General features: G+C 62.7%; 2 protein-coding genes across 24 annotated transcripts in view; one reads left to right on the top strand and one right to left on the bottom strand.

The window, feature by feature from the left end:
- Positions 1 to 4,373, top strand: part of CPSF1 (cleavage and polyadenylation specific factor 1) — a 14,206-nt gene extending 9,833 nt beyond the window's left edge. For 9 of the 19 annotated variants that reach the window (XM_081497335.1, XM_081497338.1, XM_081497344.1 and 6 more), the window contains 18 exons: positions 94 to 230; positions 340 to 514; positions 589 to 795; positions 866 to 955; positions 1,035 to 1,178; positions 1,266 to 1,418; positions 2,127 to 2,243; positions 2,314 to 2,404; positions 2,474 to 2,558; positions 2,636 to 2,777; positions 2,850 to 3,002; positions 3,074 to 3,250; positions 3,339 to 3,405; positions 3,476 to 3,523; positions 3,615 to 3,770; positions 3,842 to 3,971; positions 4,054 to 4,192; positions 4,265 to 4,373. In XM_081497335.1, the coding sequence (XP_081353461.1) occupies positions 94 to 230; positions 340 to 514; positions 589 to 795; positions 866 to 955; positions 1,035 to 1,178; positions 1,266 to 1,418; positions 2,127 to 2,243; positions 2,314 to 2,404; positions 2,474 to 2,558; positions 2,636 to 2,777; positions 2,850 to 3,002; positions 3,074 to 3,250; positions 3,339 to 3,405; positions 3,476 to 3,523; positions 3,615 to 3,770; positions 3,842 to 3,971; positions 4,054 to 4,192; positions 4,265 to 4,312 (2,259 nt within the window). In that variant the 3' untranslated portion in view covers positions 4,313 to 4,373. The remainder of the gene's footprint in view (positions 1 to 93; positions 231 to 339; positions 515 to 588; positions 796 to 865; positions 956 to 1,034; positions 1,179 to 1,265; positions 1,419 to 2,126; positions 2,244 to 2,313; positions 2,405 to 2,473; positions 2,559 to 2,635; positions 2,778 to 2,849; positions 3,003 to 3,073; positions 3,251 to 3,338; positions 3,406 to 3,475; positions 3,524 to 3,614; positions 3,771 to 3,841; positions 3,972 to 4,053; positions 4,193 to 4,264) is intronic. The other 10 variants (XM_081497342.1, XM_081497328.1, XM_081497341.1 and 7 more) reach the window with 5 other exon arrangements.
- Positions 4,368 to 18,631, bottom strand: ADCK5 (aarF domain containing kinase 5). Of its 5 annotated transcripts, none has more exons than XR_014055910.1 (15): positions 18,563 to 18,631; positions 11,730 to 11,833; positions 11,184 to 11,333; positions 7,260 to 7,335; positions 6,952 to 7,152; positions 6,731 to 6,871; positions 6,543 to 6,656; positions 6,340 to 6,471; positions 5,728 to 5,811; positions 5,537 to 5,618; positions 5,378 to 5,456; positions 5,215 to 5,306; positions 4,901 to 5,163; positions 4,714 to 4,830; positions 4,368 to 4,631 (listed from the first exon to the last, which is right to left on the bottom strand). XR_014055910.1 is itself a non-coding variant. In XM_081497400.1 (15 exons), exons 1-15 carry the CDS (start codon positions 18,572 to 18,574, stop codon positions 4,526 to 4,528), a joined length of 1,743 nt encoding a protein of 580 aa, XP_081353526.1. In that variant the 5' UTR covers positions 18,575 to 18,631; the 3' UTR covers positions 4,368 to 4,525. The 5 variants fall into 5 exon arrangements, 4 of the variants coding, with proteins under 4 accessions (XP_081353526.1, XP_081353527.1, XP_081353530.1 ...); XM_081497400.1 differs by having other exon boundaries at positions 4,901 to 5,153; XM_081497401.1 differs by having other exon boundaries at positions 4,901 to 5,153; positions 6,952 to 7,147.

The following is an 18,631-nucleotide window of genomic DNA, read 5'->3' as shown; positions in this document are numbered from 1 at the left end:
CGCCCTGCTGTGCCCCAGGGCCTGCTGAGCCCTGCCCGCGCCCCTGCCCCCGCCCCCGCCCCTGCCCTGGCTGAGCGCCCTCCCTCCCCGCAGCAGTCCAAGGTGATCACACTGTGCGTGTATCGGGACGTCAGCGGCATGTTTACCACTGAGAGCCGCCTGGGCGGAGTCCGCGATGAGCTGGGGAGCCGTGGTGGCCCTGAGGCCGAGGGCCAGGGTGCCGAGACCAGGTGTGTGACAGCGGTGGGGCGGGCGGGCACGGAGACCAGGGGTGTAAGGGCGGCGGGGTGGGGCGGGCGGGCCACACCTACGGCCTGTGATGCTGGCCTGCTTCTGCAGCCCCACGGTGGATGACGAGGAGGAGATGCTCTACGGGGACTCAGGCTCCCTCTTCAGCCCCAGCAAGGAGGAGGCGCGCAGGAGCAGCCAGCCACCCGCGGACCGCGACCCCGCACCCTTCCGGGCCGAGCCCACCCACTGGTGCCTGCTAGTGCGGGAGAACGGAGCCATGGAGGTGGGTGGCACCCTGCGCTGGCACCCCCCAGGCCTACCTGGCACCTGCCCCCCGCTAACCATGCTGCCCTACAGATCTACCAGCTTCCCGACTGGCGGCTCGTGTTCCTGGTGAAGAACTTCCCTGTGGGCCAGCGCGTCCTGGTGGACAGCTCCTTTGGCCAGCCCACCACCCAGGGCGAGGCCCGGAAGGAGGAGGCCACGCGCCAGGGCGAGTTGCCCTTGGTCAAGGAGGTGCTGCTGGTGGCCCTGGGGAGTCGCCAGCGCAGGCCCTACTTGCTGGTGAGTGCACGCGCGCGCCGGCCTGCCCACCCACCCGCGTGCCCTGCCCCCTGACATCCTCTGTCCCCAGGTGCACGTGGACCAGGAGCTCCTCATTTACGAGGCCTTCCCTCACGACTCACAGCTTGGCCAGGGGAACCTCAAAGTTCGCTTCAAGAAGGTGCAGTGACTGGCAGGGCTGGGTGTGGGGGCGGTGAGGCAGGGCTGGGGGCCCTGGCCCTTACTGCAGCACCCCCCAGGTCCCTCACAACATCAACTTCCGAGAGAAGAAGCCAAAGCCGTCTAAGAAGAAGGCGGAAGGGGGTAGCACGGAGGAGGGGACGGGGCCCCGCGGCCGCGTGGCGCGGTTCCGCTACTTTGAGGACATTTACGGCTACTCCGGGGTAGGCCGGCCGCTCTGGGGGGCAGGGTTGGTGAGGATGGGGCCGCCCCACACTGTGAGGGGGCTTCCTCACACTGTCCGCCCCCAGGTGTTCATCTGCGGTCCCTCGCCCCACTGGCTCCTGGTGACTGGCCGGGGGGCCCTGCGGCTGCACCCCATGGGCATCGATGGCCCTATCGACTCCTTTGCCCCATTCCACAACGTCAACTGCCCCCGAGGGTTCCTGTACTTCAACAGACAGGTAGGGAGGCCCCATGAGGCCCAGCTGGGCATGCCAACCCTCTCCGAGGACAACTGGGCGGTATCAGGTGCTGGGGCCCAAGAAAGAGGCCCTCAACCCATGGCTGGGAATGGGGGCGCCCTGGCATGGAGAGTCGCAGTGCCCAGAGGGTGGTGGGAGCCAACGTCCAGGAGGTGATGTGGGGCTGAGCGCTGGAGAGGCTTGGAGGATGGGGAGGTCGGCGTGGAGGGTGTGGCCCACGAGGGCACCAGCCGGGTTCAGTCACTGGTCTGCCCACTGGCCACCCAGCTCTGCCCAAGGTGCCAGGTGACCGGTCGGGGTGCCCACATACTCTGAGCCTGAGCTGCCTCATGTCACGAAGATGACAGCAGCGGCCCCACAGGCCAACGAGGACTTGGTAGACACTGGGGCACTTAGGACCGGGCTGGAGGGGAACCGCTGGGCCCTGTGCCTGGGTGCAGACGCTGGCATGGCATGCGTGTGTGTGTCCCACCCTGAGCCCGGCCTCATACCACACCCATGGCCAGCCCTGGGCAAACCTGGATGAAGGAACAGGAAGCCCACAAAGCGCAGGACAGCAGGCCACAGCCTCTGTTGCTGCCCATTCCAGTGGAGCCGAGGGCTGACCTGAGGGAGCCCTGGAGGCCTGGGTTCTGCGGCTCGGCCTTCAGTGGGCGCCAGGCCTCCCTCACCCCTGTGCCCACTCAGGGTGAGCTGAGGATCAGCGTTCTGCCTGCCTACTTGTCCTACGATGCCCCGTGGCCTGTCCGGAAGATCCCGCTGCGCTGCACTGCCCACTACGTGGCTTACCACGTGGAGTCCAAGGTCTGCCCCTACTCGGCCAGGGACTGTCGGGGCTGGGGGGCGCTGGCTCCTGATGCCCACTCTCCCCCAGGTGTACGCCGTTGCCACCAGCACCAGCACCGCCTGCACGCGCGTCCCACGCATGACGGGCGAGGAGAAGGAGTTTGAGACCATCGAGAGAGGTGCGCGGGGCCCCGGGCTGGGCCTGTCCTCGGGGCTCCTCCTCCCTGATGGTCCCTCTGTCCTCGCAGACGACCGCTACGTCCACCCTCAGCAGGAGGCCTTCTGCATCCAGCTCATCTCCCCGGTCAGCTGGGAGGCCATCCCCAACGCCAGGTGAGGCAGCAGTGGGCAGGGCGGGCAGGTGGGGCGGGGCGAGGTGGGGCGGGCCCTGATCGGGGCTCCGCCCACAGAATCGAGCTGGAGGAGTGGGAGCACGTGACCTGCATGAAGACCGTGTCTCTGCGCAGCGAGGAGACCGTGTCGGGCCTCAAGGGCTATGTGGCCGCCGGGACCTGCCTCATGCAAGGGGAGGAGGTCACGTGCCGAGGGCGGGTAAGTGACCAGCGGGGCTTCCGAGGCGGCCAGTGCCCAGCACCCTGACTCACCCACCCACCTCCCTGGCAGATCCTGATCATGGATGTGATCGAGGTGGTGCCTGAGCCCGGCCAGCCCCTGACCAAGAACAAGTTTAAGGTCCTGTACGAGAAGGAGCAGAAGGGCCCCGTGACCGCCTTGTGCCACTGCAACGGCCACCTGGTGTCGGCCATCGGTCAGAAGGTGTGCACCCCAGTGCCCCCCTCGCCACCCCCCAGGCACCCCCACCTACTCACTCCCCTGCCCACCCCCAGATCTTCCTGTGGAGCCTGCGGGCCAGTGAGCTGACAGGCATGGCCTTCATCGACACGCAGCTCTACATCCACCAGATGATCAGCGTCAAGAACTTCATCCTGGCTGCGGATGTCATGAAGAGCATCTCGCTGCTGCGCTACCAGGAGGAGAGCAAGACGCTGAGCCTCGTGTCCCGGGTGCGGAGGGGGCCGTGCCACATGGTGGGGGCTGGGGGCTGGCCCAGGCCGTCCTGATGGCCACCTTCCCCGGCCCTCCTGTCCCCAGGATGCCAAGCCCCTGGAAGTGTACAGTGTGGACTTCATGGTGGACAACGCGCAGCTGGGCTTCCTGGGTGAGTTTGGGGGCTGGGGTCCCTGAGACCCCTGGGTGTGCACAGGGGCTGACTCCGCTCTGATCCCCAGTGTCCGACCGTGACCGCAACCTCATGGTCTACATGTACCTGCCGGAAGGTGAGTGCTCCCTCCCTCCTCTGCCGGGCGGGGTCAGGCGGGGGTCAGGCGGGGGCCAGGCGGGCAGTGACCTCAGGTCCCTGTGGCCCAGCCAAGGAGAGCTTTGGGGGCATGCGGCTGCTGCGGCGGGCGGACTTCCATGTGGGTGCCCACGTGAACACGTTCTGGAGGACCCCGTGCCGGGGGGCCGCCGAGGGGCCCAGCAAGAAGTCCATCGTGTGGGAGAACAAGCACATCACGTGGTTCGGTGAGCGTGGGGCCACGGGTGGGGGCAGTGGGCCATGGCGGGTGCACCAGGCTCATCCCCTGTCCCCGCAGCCACACTGGATGGTGGCATCGGGCTGCTGCTGCCCATGCAGGAGAAGACCTACCGGCGGCTGCTGATGCTGCAGAACGCCCTCACCACCATGCTGCCCCACCACGCTGGCCTCAACCCCCGCGCCTTCCGGTGAGCCCACCCCCAGCCTGCCCAGACCCCCCAGTCAGCCCAGATCCCTCATGGCCTGTGCCCTTCGCACCCCCCCCCCCAGGATGCTGCACGTGGATAGGCGCGTCCTACAGAATGCCGTGCGCAACGTGCTGGACGGGGAGCTGCTCAACCGCTACCTGTACCTGAGCACCATGGAGCGCGGGGAGCTGGCCAAGAAGATTGGCACCACACCCGACATCGTGAGCCACCCCCCGCCTGCCCCCCGCCCTCACCTGCCCGACCCTCGCCCTCACCCAGCCCTCTCCCCGCAGATCCTGGACGACCTGTTGGAGACGGACCGAGTCACTGCCCACTTCTAGACCCCTGGATACTGCCACTCCCCCCACCCCCTTTTTGTACAAAATAAAACTCTTGTTTTCAGAAGAGTGTTGTGATTATTTCAGGGCCCCAGGCCATCCCCTACTCTAACAAATCACAGTCTCCCCCGGTGCCCCCAAGTCTCAGCGGTCTGAGCCTTGGACCTGGCTGGGCGCGTGGTGGGACGAGTGCTGTGGTCCTCCTGCCTGGGATGCCTAGGTCTCCAGGTACTTGTACAGCCCCTTGGTGTCAGGCACGATGCCCAGGTAGACCAGAACTCGAACCAGGAGACCAGTGAGCCGCATCGACAGGGTCTCCAGCCTGTGTGGGAGGAGGTCGGGGGGACAGGTTGGTAGGGAGTGGGCCCTGGCCTCCCGGCCTCTGTCCCCACATGCCAGCTCACCTAAGGGCCACTTCAAACTTGAATGTCTCCCAGACGACCCTGATGTGGCGCAGGATGCCGGCGCCGTAGATGCTCTGGTACATGGCACCCGCAAGGCGGCTCCAGCCCCGGACCGCGCTGCACAGAGACAGCATGTGAGGTCAGCGCGGCCGCCAGCCCCCGCCTGCCCTAGGCTGCGTGGGCCTACCTCCTGGCCATGAGGAAGTAGCGGTCCACCGGGGCGCCCAGGCTGCTGTGGATGGCGCGCACGGTGTTCACGTTGCGCAGCACGAGCAGCATGGAGCGCGGCAGGGCCTTGAGCACGGCCATGACCTCCTCAAAGTGCTCGCGGGCCATGTCCTGCATGTAGGTCGCCTCCTCGTGGCTCAGCAGGCGCGAGCGCCACAGCTGCCCCAGGCGCACGGGCCGCTGCATGAGCACCTCGGAGAACAGGAGGTAGTCTGGGGGGGCCTGAGCCAGGCTGTGCCCCCTTCGGGCCGCACACCCACCCCCCGGCCTCACCTTGCACTCCCAGTTCGGCCGCGTGCACCTTCATGGCCGCCTCGTCCCTCAGGATGATGGCCCGCCACAGCTGGCACAGGGCAAGCCGGTCCCTGGGGGCCCAGCAATGAGCGGGGGAGCCCAGTCGGGGGACATGCCCACCCCGCCCACAGACCCAGCTTACTTCTCGTCCAGGAACTGGTACAGCCCATGGTCCAGCAACACCAGCTGAGCCTTCCCGTCCGGGCCTTTCCGCACCAGAACTGGGGACGGGCGGGTTCTAGTTCCCTGGTTCTGGGGCGCAGCCCACGGCGCCCGCCCCTAGCCCTGGGGCTTTCCTTACCATTGCCGGGGTGGGGATCAGAGTGGATGAAACCCGTGTAAAAGATCTGTTCAGCAAAAGCCTTGATCAGCTTCTCTGCAATCTGGGCCGAGGACAGGCAGGGGTGGGGATGGGATCAGACCACATGCCATCACCCCAGACCCAGGCCACATCCTCCAGTCCAGCCCCGCAGCCCGGGACACAGCACTCACATCCTGCACCGCCAGCCCCATGCTCTTGATGGCCTCCACGTCATTGACCTTGCAGCCCTCATAGAATTCTGCCGTCAGCACGCGCTGGGAGAGAGCAGGTGTCAGAGCTCCGTGAGCCTCCGCACCCCCACCCGGGGGGCCAGCCCACCTTACTGGACACTCCCCAGTGCACGCGGGCACCACCCAGGGGGGGCCCAGCCCACCTTACTGGACGTGCCCCAGTGCACGCAGGCACCACCCAGGGGGGGCCCAGCCCACCTTACTGGATGTGCCCCAGTGCACGCGGGCACCACCCAGGGGAGGCCCAGCCCACCTTACTGGATGTGTCCCACGGGGCCCAGCCCCTTACTGGATGTGCCCCAGTGTATGCGGGCACCACCTGGGGGGCCCAGCCCACCTTACTGGACGTGCCCCAGTACACGCGGGCACTACACAAAGGGGGCCCAGCCCACCTTACTGGACGTGCCCCAGTGCACGTGGGCACCACCCAGGGGGCCCAGCCCACCTTACTAGACGTGCCCCAGTGCACGCGGGCACCACCCGGGGGGGCCCAGCCACCTTACTAGATGTGCCCCAGTGCACGCGGGCACCACCTGGGGGCGCCCAGCCCACCTTACTGGATGTGCCCCAGTGCACGCGGGGCACCACAACGTGGCGGAAGTGTTGCAGCTCCCGTGCACAGCGCTCAGCATTGTGGCCCTCGTTCTCGAAGTCCAGCTCCTGGGCCAGGGTCCCCTTGAGGTCCTAAGGACCATACAGGCAGTTGGGGGTCCAGCCTGGGAGCCGGCCCACCCCAGCCCCCTGCCCGGCGGTACCTGGAGGACCCAGCTGAAGCCGAAGCTGGGGTGCATGAGCTCCACAAGGTGCAGCAGGAGCTCCAGGGTGTGGATGTCGCCATCAAAGCGGTCCCGCAGATCGATGTACTGCACCTGCACAGGAGGCTTCAGGCAGGGCCGGCGGCCTGCACCCCGCACCCCCAACGTGCCCTGGGGACCCCTCGTACCTTCACGGCCACCACGGTGCCATCGTGCAGCCTGGCACGGTGCACCTGGGCCAGGCTCGCTGCGGCAATGGGTTGGTAGTCAAATTCCTGGAAGAGCTCATGGGGCGGGGCCTGGAAGTCTTCGAGGAACAGCTCATCCACCTGGAGGCACGGGCCTTGAGCAGCGTGGGGGACGCCATGGGGCCACACTGCCCCGCCTCGTGCCCCGGGGGCGGGCTCACCTCCCGGAAGCCCCGCATGAGGGCCTTGTCCTCCAGCACCCGCAGCGTCCTGATGTACTCGGGGGGCAGCAGGTGGTTGAAGGAGCAGAGCCCCTGGCCCAACTTTACGTACAGGCCCCCGTTGCTGATGGCCCCCGCCACCAGGGCGTCAGCCGCCCGCTGATGACATGCAGACATCACCTCCAAGTACCTCGGGCTGTTCTGACCACAGGCAGAGAGGGCAGGGATGGGGGCAGGCAGGCCCCTGCTCTCTCAGGCATGCCCACCCCACAGGCACAGGACGGGCCGGCCAGGACGCAGGCACAAACCTCCTCCACCCCACGCAGGATGACGTTCGTGCACCACCAGTAGTCCAGCGAGATCTGCAGGCCGACCCGCAGAGACCTGCCGGCAGAAGACGCCCTCAGTCCCAGCTGGCCCATGCAGCAGGCACCCCACCAGTGCCTCGGACGGCTGTGAGCACCTGGGGGGCGCCACGGGGCTCTCGGGACTGCACAGCCAGCAGGTCCGTCTCAGCTCCTGGGCTGGGCACTGGGCAGCCTGCATGCACGCCATCCCCTGGCCCCTGCACACAGTCTGAGGGGTCCCCAGGACCACAGGGGGCCCGGTCCCTAATGAGCAGATGTGCTCCTTCATTCTTTGATAGCACTTCTTACACAGGAAAGCCCACCCTTGAGCAAAGCCGCTCCTTCTGTGCACACGCTCACTCGGCCGTTGCACAGCGGCCCGGCCTCCTCTGCACTCAGCTGGGCTCTGTGGGCTGGAGCCCCGGGGTCGAACCCCAGAGCTGAGGGCGCACCGCGAGCAGTCCCACAGGCCCTGGCCTTCTGGTGCGGGCTGGGGTCATCGCTCCCTTCCGCAACCCAGGCTGTGGACACAGAAGCCTTGGATCTGGAGAGGGGAGGATCCGAAACCAGATCCCAGACCCTCACTGAGCACCACAAACCAGGCCCACGCAGCCACTCCAGCAACAACGGTGTCTGAGCACAGCAGGGCAAGCAAGGACACGGGTTTCTCTGAGCTCCCGGGACCCAAGGGAGCTGCCCTCCTTCCTGAACACTCTGTCCAAAAGCCAATGCAAGGTCTGCACAGGGGCTGACGGTGTGGTGCAGGTGGTGGGGTGAGGTCTACACTCAGGGAGGTGACCTAATAAGTCACTAATTTAGGGACGAGGGCAGCTGGGTGTCTCCCAGGTAGAGAAGAGATTACAGACACAGAAAGAGCGGAAACCAGGATGACCTGTGTTGAAAATGGAACGGCACGTTTACCACTGACAACGGGCTACAGAAGCAAACACCTGGAGTGCACACGCCCACAGTGCTTTGGCACGGGGCAGCCTGGGGCACAGCCCAGAGCAGCAAACGCTGGCGCCATGCCAGGGTCCCTGTCTGTCCTGAGGGTGGATGGTTGCAAGACTGAGCCTGGAGTGACTGTGGTGCCAGTGGGAGTAAAATGCTCGAAGGATGGATCACGTCGGAAGGATTCAGAGATGTCAGAGATAAAATGTTATAGGTTTGAAATTATTTACAATAAAATTGTAGAGATTAAAATAGAGGGTCACAAGTCAGGTGCGGGGGCTCCTACAAACCAAGCCTGAAGAGTTGCAGCAACCAGCCGGCGGTGACGCCATGTGCCGGTCCAGGCTGATGCAACCAGGGTTGGGGGGACACACGGGAAGACAGAGCTCCCTGATGGCGGAACAGCCCTTGGGGGTGGATGGGACGGCTGAGCCGGGAGGAGGAGCTCACCAGAGAAGCAGCGGAAGGGAAGGCGCTAAACCAGCAGCGACAGGAGGGGGCAGGGCACCCGCGTACGAGGGAAGCCAAAGGCCAAACGTGGGACAAATCACGAGCACACATCAGACGTATGCACGTCAGGGTTCGGCAAAGCTTTTCTTGGAAAGGTTAGACAGTGAACACCGGGTCTCAGGAGCAGCCTCAGCAGGGGAGTGGGGCGGGGCTGTCCTCCAAGGAGCTTGCTCTACGGAGCAGGCAGCACCTCAGCTCTTGTATACAGCACAGGGCCAGAGTGCTGACCCCGTGGTATCATAAGGCCTATCGGCCCGCAGACATGTCACGGTCCTCACACGATGCAGAATTAATGTGACCCCACTCCTGTAAACCCAGAGGTGTCCTGAGTGAGGCAGCGTTTGCCACACGCCACAGCCTTGGCAGTTGATGCTGGCCAGAAAGGACAACCGCGGCATTAGAGCTCGGGGTCTTCGCTCAGTCAGGCCTCCGGAATGCAGCTCTGGCAGAGACTCTGGACACTACAGTTGGGGACCAGAGGCAGGGGTGCGGAAGCTCTGAGGTGGGGCCACCCAGACCCCTCCAGGGCACCTTGCTCTTGTGCTGATTCTAATTTCACCTTTTTACAGTAAAAACACCAAAATCAATATGGTATTTTCTGAGCTATCCTAGGAAACTATCAAAACTGAGGGAGGGTGGGGACCCCCCCATGTGTAGCCCGTGGTTTGAGGGGAGGGAACCCATGGGGACTCTGGGACTCATGGCTGGTGTCAGACGCCCTGGGCAAGGGTGGGTGTGGGGACCGTGCCCTGAGCTTGAGTTTAGCCATGAGAGCCGAGGAGACTCTGAGGGCTGTTTCAGGCTGGAGGAGACTAGACACGGGCCCAGACGGATCCTCATGTGGAAAAGGGTGTTACTGGAGGGCCTGGTGACACAGGATGGGGTCTGAGGGTTAGAGGGTCACAATGTGTCTGTCACCTTCCTGATTGTGGCTATGGAGGAGAATGTCCTTGTTTAGGAAATACTCAAGGTTTCAGGAATAACAGGGCATGTTGACAACATATTTGTCAACATTTCAAAAAGAAAAAAGTTGTATTAGTCCAACTTCTTTGGACGTTTAAAACTGTGTCCAAACAAAACAAAACAAAACCCCACAGGAGTTGTAAAGTTAAAATTAAGTAAGAGGTGGGGTCAGAAATCACCCTCAAGCATCCTGGCCCCGTGAGCCGGCCTGGAGCGTGCGCTGTGTCCCAGTCTCCTTGCCATAGCACGGTCGAGCTGGGCCCGGCTTCCTGGGCTCCTGCCAGCATGTCGCAGGCTCCCAGGTCTCCAGGGGCCCCATGGTTGCCCTGCATCCACCAGGGCTCCGCCAGGCCCGTCCATTCTGGCAACTGTCAGGGCTGAGAGCTGAGGAGGCCGCGCAGCTGGTTGGGAAGGTAACTGCTCTAGCGCCCTACCACTCAGTCCCAGCTCGGCTTCTGAAAACTGGCTGTGAAGACCCTCTGAAGGAGGGAAGAGGAGTGCGTGGGCGTGCAGAGCCTGCACCTAACATGGGGGACAGCAGCATGTACGAAGTGGAAGGGGAAACGGCCCGGGCCCGCTGAGGCTGCGGGGATGGTCCCCGCCATCCTGCAGGCTGCTCAGGGGAGAGCTGATCCCGGGCTCGGACCCCCTCACCTCGAGGCTGTGGAGACTGGGAAACCCTGCAGGACACAGAGGCTCCTGCCGGGGACCTTCTCAGAAGGGCAACCAGGAGTTCCAGGCAGACCCACAGGTGGAAGGAGGTGATGTGCTTGTCTGTCTGCCCACCTGCAGCTGCTGCTGGGGTAAATCTCAACGAAGCTGCAACAAAACGCCCCAAGTCCTAGGCATCCTAATCCTCCACTGGGCACCGACCCAGGCCACCAAAGGGCAGCAGGGCTCAGAGCTGGTGGAGCAGGACACCCGCAGCGGCCTCCTCACGCAAGGCCACACAGGAGCCGCCTCGGGCCCTCGCCTCCCAGCCCCTCGGCAGGTCTAGGTGGGCTGAGGTCTCTCCCACTACGGGAGCTGGCTCTCAGGCCTCTGTGGGCAGGAATCTTGGACCTGGCTGGAGCAGGACACCTGCCCAGGCCTCTCCAGAAGGAAGACCGCCCACACCGCCCCCAGAATCCTGCCTGGGAGATGCAGGAGCGTGAGGCAGCCTTCAGTTTAAGGAGCCCTGGGCTCCAGAGGCCAGCAGGCATGTTGCTGATCCAGGCCACTGCTAGTGGAGGCAAGCAGGAAGCCCCCCACACCCTGAGCTCTCCTTGGGAGAGCTGGGACGGTCAGAAGGGAGACAAGGCAGCGGTCAGAGGTGGGGTCTGTGGGGACCACCCCGTGCAGATGGCTAGGGTCCCGTGGTGCTCAGTTGTCCCCCGGGAAGAACAGCGCCCGGGGAGCAGCGTCAGCGCTCCCAGCAGAAGCCTGCAGCCCCGGCCCCTACCGCGGCCACGCCTGCCCTACCTGCTGAAGCGCCCGACGCCGTCCACCACCAGCCGCATCCGCCTCCTCTCCTGGGCTCCCGCCGTTAGGTACCGCGCCCCAAGCAGCAAGGGCACCCCCAGCGCCGCGGCCGACAGCACCTTCCTCCACAGGGGCTGGGGCCTCAGGGGCCTGCATGGAGATGGGCGCACAGCCCAGTCACCCGGGCTGCTCCGTACCCCCCGGCCAAGGCCACAGGTGCTGCAGCTGCACTAGGACCTCGGCAGGCGGCAGCGACTTCGGGCGCTTGACCTCCGGGTCCAGGCCACCCCACTGAGCACCACAGATGCCCAGACCCCATGCGGGCTCCATCCTGCCCACTGTCCACTCAGGCCTTGGACCATCCTGCCCGCACCCTCGCTGCCCCCTGGTCTCCAACAGGTCCCAGACCGGGGCCCTGGCAGTGGGGGGCCGGCACATCCCGTCATGGGGAGGCGCGCAGAGAAGGTCCAGCCTCACGCCCCCCAACAGAGAGCACCCTGTATGGTGATGGGCACGTGCCAGAGGTGCCTGTGGCGAGCTCCCCACCTTGCAGGCGGGGCTGCGAGGTTCCTCCTGAAGAAGGTGGCAGGGGACGGCCAGGGCTTGGGCCTGCCCTGCAGCAGGGCCAAGTGGAAGTGGCAGAGCTGTGCCTGTAAAGGGAGCAGAGGGCACAGGGCTGGCGGCAGGAACCCCCCACCCGCCGCGACTCGTCACTGAGGAGCGTCAGTGCTTTCTGGGCCCACACGTCTGACTTGGGAGCAGCAACGGCTCTGGGTTCAGAGCACGGCAAGGGCACAGCGCCACATGAGGGAAGCAAGGCCGCGTCTGCACCAGGAGGCGGCCCTCCACAGGCCCTGCCCCCAACTCCCTGCAGGGTCCTGGGAGCCCTACTGCCTAGTTCCCCTTCTGAGACCAGCAGCTTCCCAGGGAAGGGTCAGGATCAGAAAGGAGGCAGGGCCTCGGGGGCTGGCGCTGGGCAAGTAAACGGACACAAGAATTCGTGTCTCTGAGCCCCCATGGTGAGACCCGGGGTGGGGGAGCTGAGGGGGGGCACAGTCAGGCGCAGACAGAGAAGCTAAGGCCCCACGCACTGCCCCATCTGAGGGGCGTGGAAGAAACCACAGCGCTCCCACGGCCAGGGGCAGCCTTCATCTCCCGACCATACTGGAGTACGACCTGAAGGGCTCTCAACCACAGGTTCCCCAACTGTAACCAGTCTCAGTTTTGGGGGAAAAAAAGATTTCGCAAACTAAATCATAGCCCACAGCACAGATGTTAACATTATTATTATGAAATCTGAGCCAAACAAGGAACTGACTTTCCAATCACTTTCTGGCCAAAGCACACAGCCCTGGAGACAATTTCAAGGCTACAAAACAACACAAAAGTCAAAGGAAAAGGTCCATGACCTACTGTCCTCAGAGGAGACCAGGGGCTGACAGAGAGCTCTGCTTCCCAAGGCCACCCACAGTGAGTGCAGATCCTCAAGGAAAACCCCGCAGAGGCCACAGAGGCAGCCTCGGGCAGACGGGCAGTGAGGGGCAGCCGCCACAGATGGGGCCCCCCTTCCTCTCCCTCACCCCCAGCCCACTGACAACACGAGCCTGTCTCCTCCCCAGCAGCGCCCTCCGCGCTATGTCCGGTGGAGACACACTGGCGCAGGCTCCCCCGGGCCCTCTCACCGCCGCCGTCCTGCAGCAGGAGGCGCGTGCCCCATATGTGCTGTGCTGGCCCAGCCGTGAGGCCTGGTCCTGGGACACTGGAGCTGCAGCCAGGTGGGGTGTCCCTGGGGACCCCAGGGGTTTCATGCAGGGAGGGCGCAGGAACAGGCAGGGCCAGATGCCCAGCAAGACCGGCTGCCGCCTAAGGCAGAGCTGGGGCTCTGGGGCGCTCAGGGGCGGCGTGAGGAGCCAGGCAGGACGAGCCAAGGCTGGTGCCCAAGTCAAGGGGCCACGACACCCCTCACTCCAGCCGCCTGCTTCTCCACCAGGGAGCGGTCTGCTGCAGCTCTGGTCTTCTCAGAGAGACCACAGACCCACGGAAAAAGAAATTACAATCATCGGCAGCTGGCAGCCCTGGGGCTTCTGGTTCATTGTCTGTGACCCAGAGAACTCCTGGGCGTGGCATACGCTTTACACAGCAGTCTGGCCTCTCCGGAAAGCTGTTCAGATCCACGTGTTGAGAACTACTGGTACCCGGCACAGGCACTTATCAATTCTCTCTCCTTGTAAATATTGGCTATTTTTCACTAGAAGTTTAAAAAAGAGCCGCAAGAAAAAACCTGGGAGGACTTGTACCAAATGCAAAGCATGAACCCTGACTGAACCTCAGTCTGAAACAAAACACCTCTGAAACACCTGTGGGACCACAGAGAGCAGAGAGCCAGTCAGGACTGTGAGGTGTGACGGTTCCTACGGTCATATCAGAGGATGCCCTCCTCCTTCAGGGGTGCACAATGAAGTGTCAAGATTATGCGTCAAGAGGTCTGCGACTTACTTTCAAATGGTCCAATGACAACACAATACGCATGGTTTCAAACAGAAACAGGTCAGTTGGAGCCAGATGCTAACACTGGGCAGACCTAGGTGGTAGCACCTGGGTAAGTAACTCTCGGGGACCCTATGCTTGAACATTTCCACAGTCACAGGTGTAGTGCGTCTGCCGCATTCTCCAGCCTGACCGGGAAGACGAGGCAGCTGGAGCGGGTTCAGGCAGACCTGGCACTGCCTGGAGATGCTCAGTTGTTACAACCCGGGGCGGAGGTGCTTCTGGCATCAAGGAGACCACTCAATGCCAGACACTGGATGGGCTCCCCAGAGCCTCAGGTTGAGCCAAGGCTGAGACCCAGGGCGGAGCCTGGAGCCAAAAGGCTGGGGCTGGAGTTGGAATCTGGGCTCCAGCACTTGCCAGCCATGCAGTGGGGGTGAGTTCCTTGCCTCAGTTTCCCTGTGGGGTGGGGACCACTGCCCTGCTGCAGTGCGGGTGAGTGAACTGACACTTGGAAAGCCCTTGGGCAGTGCCCAGTGTGGGGGCAGGCGAAGCACCGCCAAGGCCAGCCTGTGGTCAAGGAGCTTCCAGGCTCCTTGCTGCACCAAACTGCCCGCCGGTCCCCAGTGCCCTCCTGGGGACCCTCTTCCCAGCGACCCTGCCCTCCCAGCTCCGCAGGCCACCCCACCTAACACAAACAAGGAGTTATTCGCTGGGTTGAACTAAACTGAGAAAATAGACTATCGATCTTCTTTGATTTATGATGGGGTTAGGGTTAAACCCATCGTAAATTGAGAATGTCAGAAGTCGAAAATCCATTTAACACACTGAACTTACCGAAGTTTAGCCTGGTCTTCCTGAAACCTGCTCAGAACACTCACAAGGGGGCAAAACCATCTAGCACAAAGTCTGTTTTACACTGAAGCGTGGACCATCTTCTGTAACTGACTGCACACGGCACTGACAGTGAATACAGAACGCTGTCAGGGCACCCGAGTGCACCCTGGCGATTGCAGGCTGATGGGGAGCTGCCGCAGCCGCTGCCCAACATCAAAGAGAGCATCCACCTCCTGCCACTGGCCCAGGAAAAGGTCAAACTCAAAGCTGGAAGTAGAGTTTCTACTGAATGTGTATCACTTTCGCACCACGAGTCAGGGATCAACACGTAGAAAGTGTGGAGCAGTTATACACGCAGATAAAGAAACCCTCAGCTCTGGAGTGGACAGGCCGCTACCAAGTCCCAGTGGGGACGCACCCGAGATAGCGAAGGAAAACGGCCAAAGCTGACTGATAACAATTACCCTGAGGCGTTAACATTCAGAAGAAAGGAAAGGACAGATCCACAAGTTATTCTAGCCCCCAACGATCTGCAGGGGGAGGTCCCCGGCTGCCGGCGCCAAGGCTGAGGTGAGGGCCTGAAGGGGCTGCCACACCAGAGGGCAGGCACAGCGGCTCCAAGACCACGGCTGAGCCCAGGGTCACACCTCCTCCACCAGGGACCCCGCACACGTGCTCCGGGTGTGTTTCAGGGGCAGCAGGAGACTGCGGGCGAGGAGGGTGCCCTCAGAGGGCACTGCCATCAAGGCCTCCACCTGGGGAAGGCCCAGAGTCCACCAGGGAGACTCAGCGGGGCACATGGCGAGGACACTGCTGAAGGAGAAGCGTGTGCAGCCCCCGTCAGTCCTTCTCCAGGGGAACGGCACCCCGGGCCAACAGGTGCTGCAGGGCGGGGCAGAGTCCACGACGGCTGAGCCCTGCACCGCAGCACGGGCCTCTCCACCTGCCTCATCGACCTCACTCTGTGCCTGGGGGGCGACTCCCTGCTGACGCCCTGCCAAGCTGGAAAGGTGAAAGATGGCAGCAATAAAGTGCCTTGCTCAGGGCCTGGCACCTAACAGGTGTTCAACAAAAGGCAGACATTTCTGATGGCGGGGCTTATTTCCTCACATGGCACACAGCATAGCAGAGATGCCAGAGGCTGGGAAATCGCACCACTTCCCCAGCCCACACCCTTCCCATCCCCAAACCAGCCTTCGGTGAAACCCCCCAGGCAGGTGAAACCCCCCAGGCAGGGGTCCTGACAGCCACCAGGCGGAGAACACTGTCCCTGGAGTCATTAGTAGGAGAGTCCAGTGAGAAAAAGTCAAGTCACCTCACAAGTAAGTTTACACATCCTGTTCGTATTAAACACAGTTCTTTTCACAGGAGAAGGCTGAACCTGAATCACTGACTCTAAAGCTCAGGGCCCTGGCTGCTCCCACAGCCTCCTGACCACTGTCCACCACCGGCTGCGGCTCTAGAAGGGAAGCTGAAGACCAGTGTCCACAGCCTCCAGACACACGGCCAATGCCAAGGGGGCACGGCCAGAAAAGTAACGGCCCCTGACCACAGCCCAGAGCAGCGTTCTGCCGTTTTCTGAGGAATCAGCACTGCAGCAGGAGCTCTGGCCGCACTGCCTCATTCCCAGCCCCTCCCTCACTCAGTCGCCTGGGACGAACATCCCTCTGGCAGACCCTGCACAGCCGCGAGGAGCCTGGCCCAGGCCTGCTCTCCAGGCTGCTGTTCTGCCTGAAGGCCCCCACAGCCCCATTCACCAGGGTTCCTTGCCCACCCCACCCCACTGTCCTTATCACAGGAGCAAGGGTTAGCCTGCAGCCTTTCTCCCCATCAGGCTGGGCAGGGCCATCTCTTAATCATCTCTGAGATACAGCAGAAATTCTTTATCACAAACACTTGCTGACCTGAGATAAACGGCAGCTAAGTGGAGAAAAAGCCAGAACCCCACATGGCCCAGGCCATGCTACTGAGCAACAGGTGGAAGGCCGCGATCAGGTGAGACAGCAGCAGCTCCCCGGGAGAATGAGGCCTCTGCTGACAACACCAGAGCCCCCACGGGGCCCAGTGTGCTGGCTCATGCCAGCTGGATGCCGGCGACTCCCCAAATATCCCCACCACCCAAGGAACACCCTACGGTCACAGAGCCATAAATGCAGCAGAGCCAGCAGCCAGACCTTCCAGGAACCAGTCCAGGGCAATATCCATGCATCACATGTAACCTGCACCACACCCAGAGCGGCAGCAAACAGGTACAGAGAGGGCGCCTTCTCAGCAGGATGAACACACACCGCAGCCCTCCTGGGGCAGTCCTCTCACTCCCAAAGCCTCCTGCTTTGGGACAACATGAGAGGGGCCTTTTCTCAGCCTGGGCACACTGTGGTCATCTGGAACTCAGCTAACAATCTATCAGGTAACATCACTCAGACAGACACAACAGAGCTCACACACTCCGTGTGCACATCAACACAGAGCCACGAGCACCTGCGCTCATGTTTTAGGCACAAGCTGAGATGTTGGTTTTTCTAACACCCTGTAGATGAGACACAGCAGATTTGAAAAGTCACTGCAGATAAGCCAGACCCCAGGAGGAAGAAGCAACTGCTGAATCTCACTAGACCTGAAACTACAAAGAGGTGATAAGAATCTGGGCCGTGTAAGGGCAGGTCAGCAGCCCTGCGCACACAGCAGGAGAGTAAACCAAAGCACTGAGCGGGCACTGTTCCCAAGGTCAGGAGAGAGGCTGGGGTTGGGGCCCAGCAGAGGCAGTGGGGATGACCGTGAACACCCTGTCCTTTTCTTTCCTAGGGTCTCTGACCCTCTCAGCACCAGTCAGGACTCAGAAGCCTACTGGGCTTTGCTCTACTCACTGGTCATGAGCATCTCTTGCTTAAGGGCCAAAGCCCGCCTGCCCACTCCCGAGAGCTGCCTAGAGAACTGAGTGACCTGAATGACTGAAGCAGCTTTATAAACTATAAAAGACCAACTCACTGTCTCTGCCTGATTCTCAGACTAACACTGCTTCATCATCTCACTCACAAAACACCCTTGTGTAATGGAGCCACTCTACAAGCCACAGAAGCTAATGGACATTCATTTGTATTAACACCTAAACCCACAAGGCTAGGCTTATTAGAAAACTACAAGGTCTACAGAAAATTCCATGTTGAAAATAGTGATGAGCCCCACTCAGTCTCCTCACCTCTAAACCAGCCACACAAGAAAACGGCTAGGTTTTTGGAGAGGGAGTGGCTAAGACCTGGGTCAACCACTATGACACCCAGTTTGAAAGGTGCTAATTCAAACGACAGAGATACAATAAAACGGGAGGTCCCACGCGCGGGGGTAGGGGTAGCGGGACTGGAAAGGCAGCTGCCATGTTCAGGATCAAAAGAAGCTGAGTTAGGAGGGCAGCCCAGGGCCAGTTAGAAACCTAGGAAGGCCTGAGAGAAGGGGCTTTCGGAGACAGGGCGGGAGGAGAGGTGGCTCAGAGCCGGGCCGCAGCAGCTGTCAGCCCACCTGTCGCCCCCTCAAATCCCATCTCCCCAGAGGCGGGGGGCAGCTGTCAGCCCGGGATGACCCCGGCTGGGCTGGTGACAAGGGGAAAAGGGCGTCCAAGGGAGCAGGTGAAGAAAGGGCGGGGGGCCCCCTCTGAGATTCGGGCAGAGCCTGCAGCGGCGAGGGGTCTGAGGCAGACACGGGGCGGGCGGAGGCGATGGGCACCAGGCAGTCGCCTCGGGAATGGGCGTCTCCCTTGGGGAAGGGCGTCCGTGAAGGGACGAGAGGGTCGTCCCTCGCGGGGAAGGAGGCTTTGGACAGCAGCCTCTGACAAGCGAGGCTGCGGCGTGCGGCGGGGAATGCCCGGCTTCTCCCCCACAGGGCCTGGGGGCTGAAGCGAGGACCCGAGGACAGGCTGCCTGAGGGCTGTGACGGGCTCCTCCTAGAGCCCTGTGGGTGCCGGCCAGCCGGGAGGATCCCTGGGGGGAGAGGCTCGGGCCCTGCGGGTTCCGACCGGGCGACCCGAGCCGCGGCAGGGGCGCGAGCGCGCGGGGTCTCACAGGTCTCCACATTTTCGGTCCGTCGCTCGGCTCCCGCTTGCCACACGCCGAACACCCGCCGCCGGACCA

The sequence above is a fragment of the Giraffa tippelskirchi genome, chromosome 6 (assembly GCF_054371585.1).
Source record: "Giraffa tippelskirchi isolate mGirTip1 chromosome 6, T2T-mGirTip1v1.2.pri, whole genome shotgun sequence".
In the NCBI taxonomy this organism is placed as follows: domain Eukaryota; kingdom Metazoa; phylum Chordata; class Mammalia; order Artiodactyla; family Giraffidae; genus Giraffa; species Giraffa tippelskirchi.
Note: the sequence above shows the minus strand (reverse complement) of the source record. Positions and strands in the feature narration are given on the sequence as shown.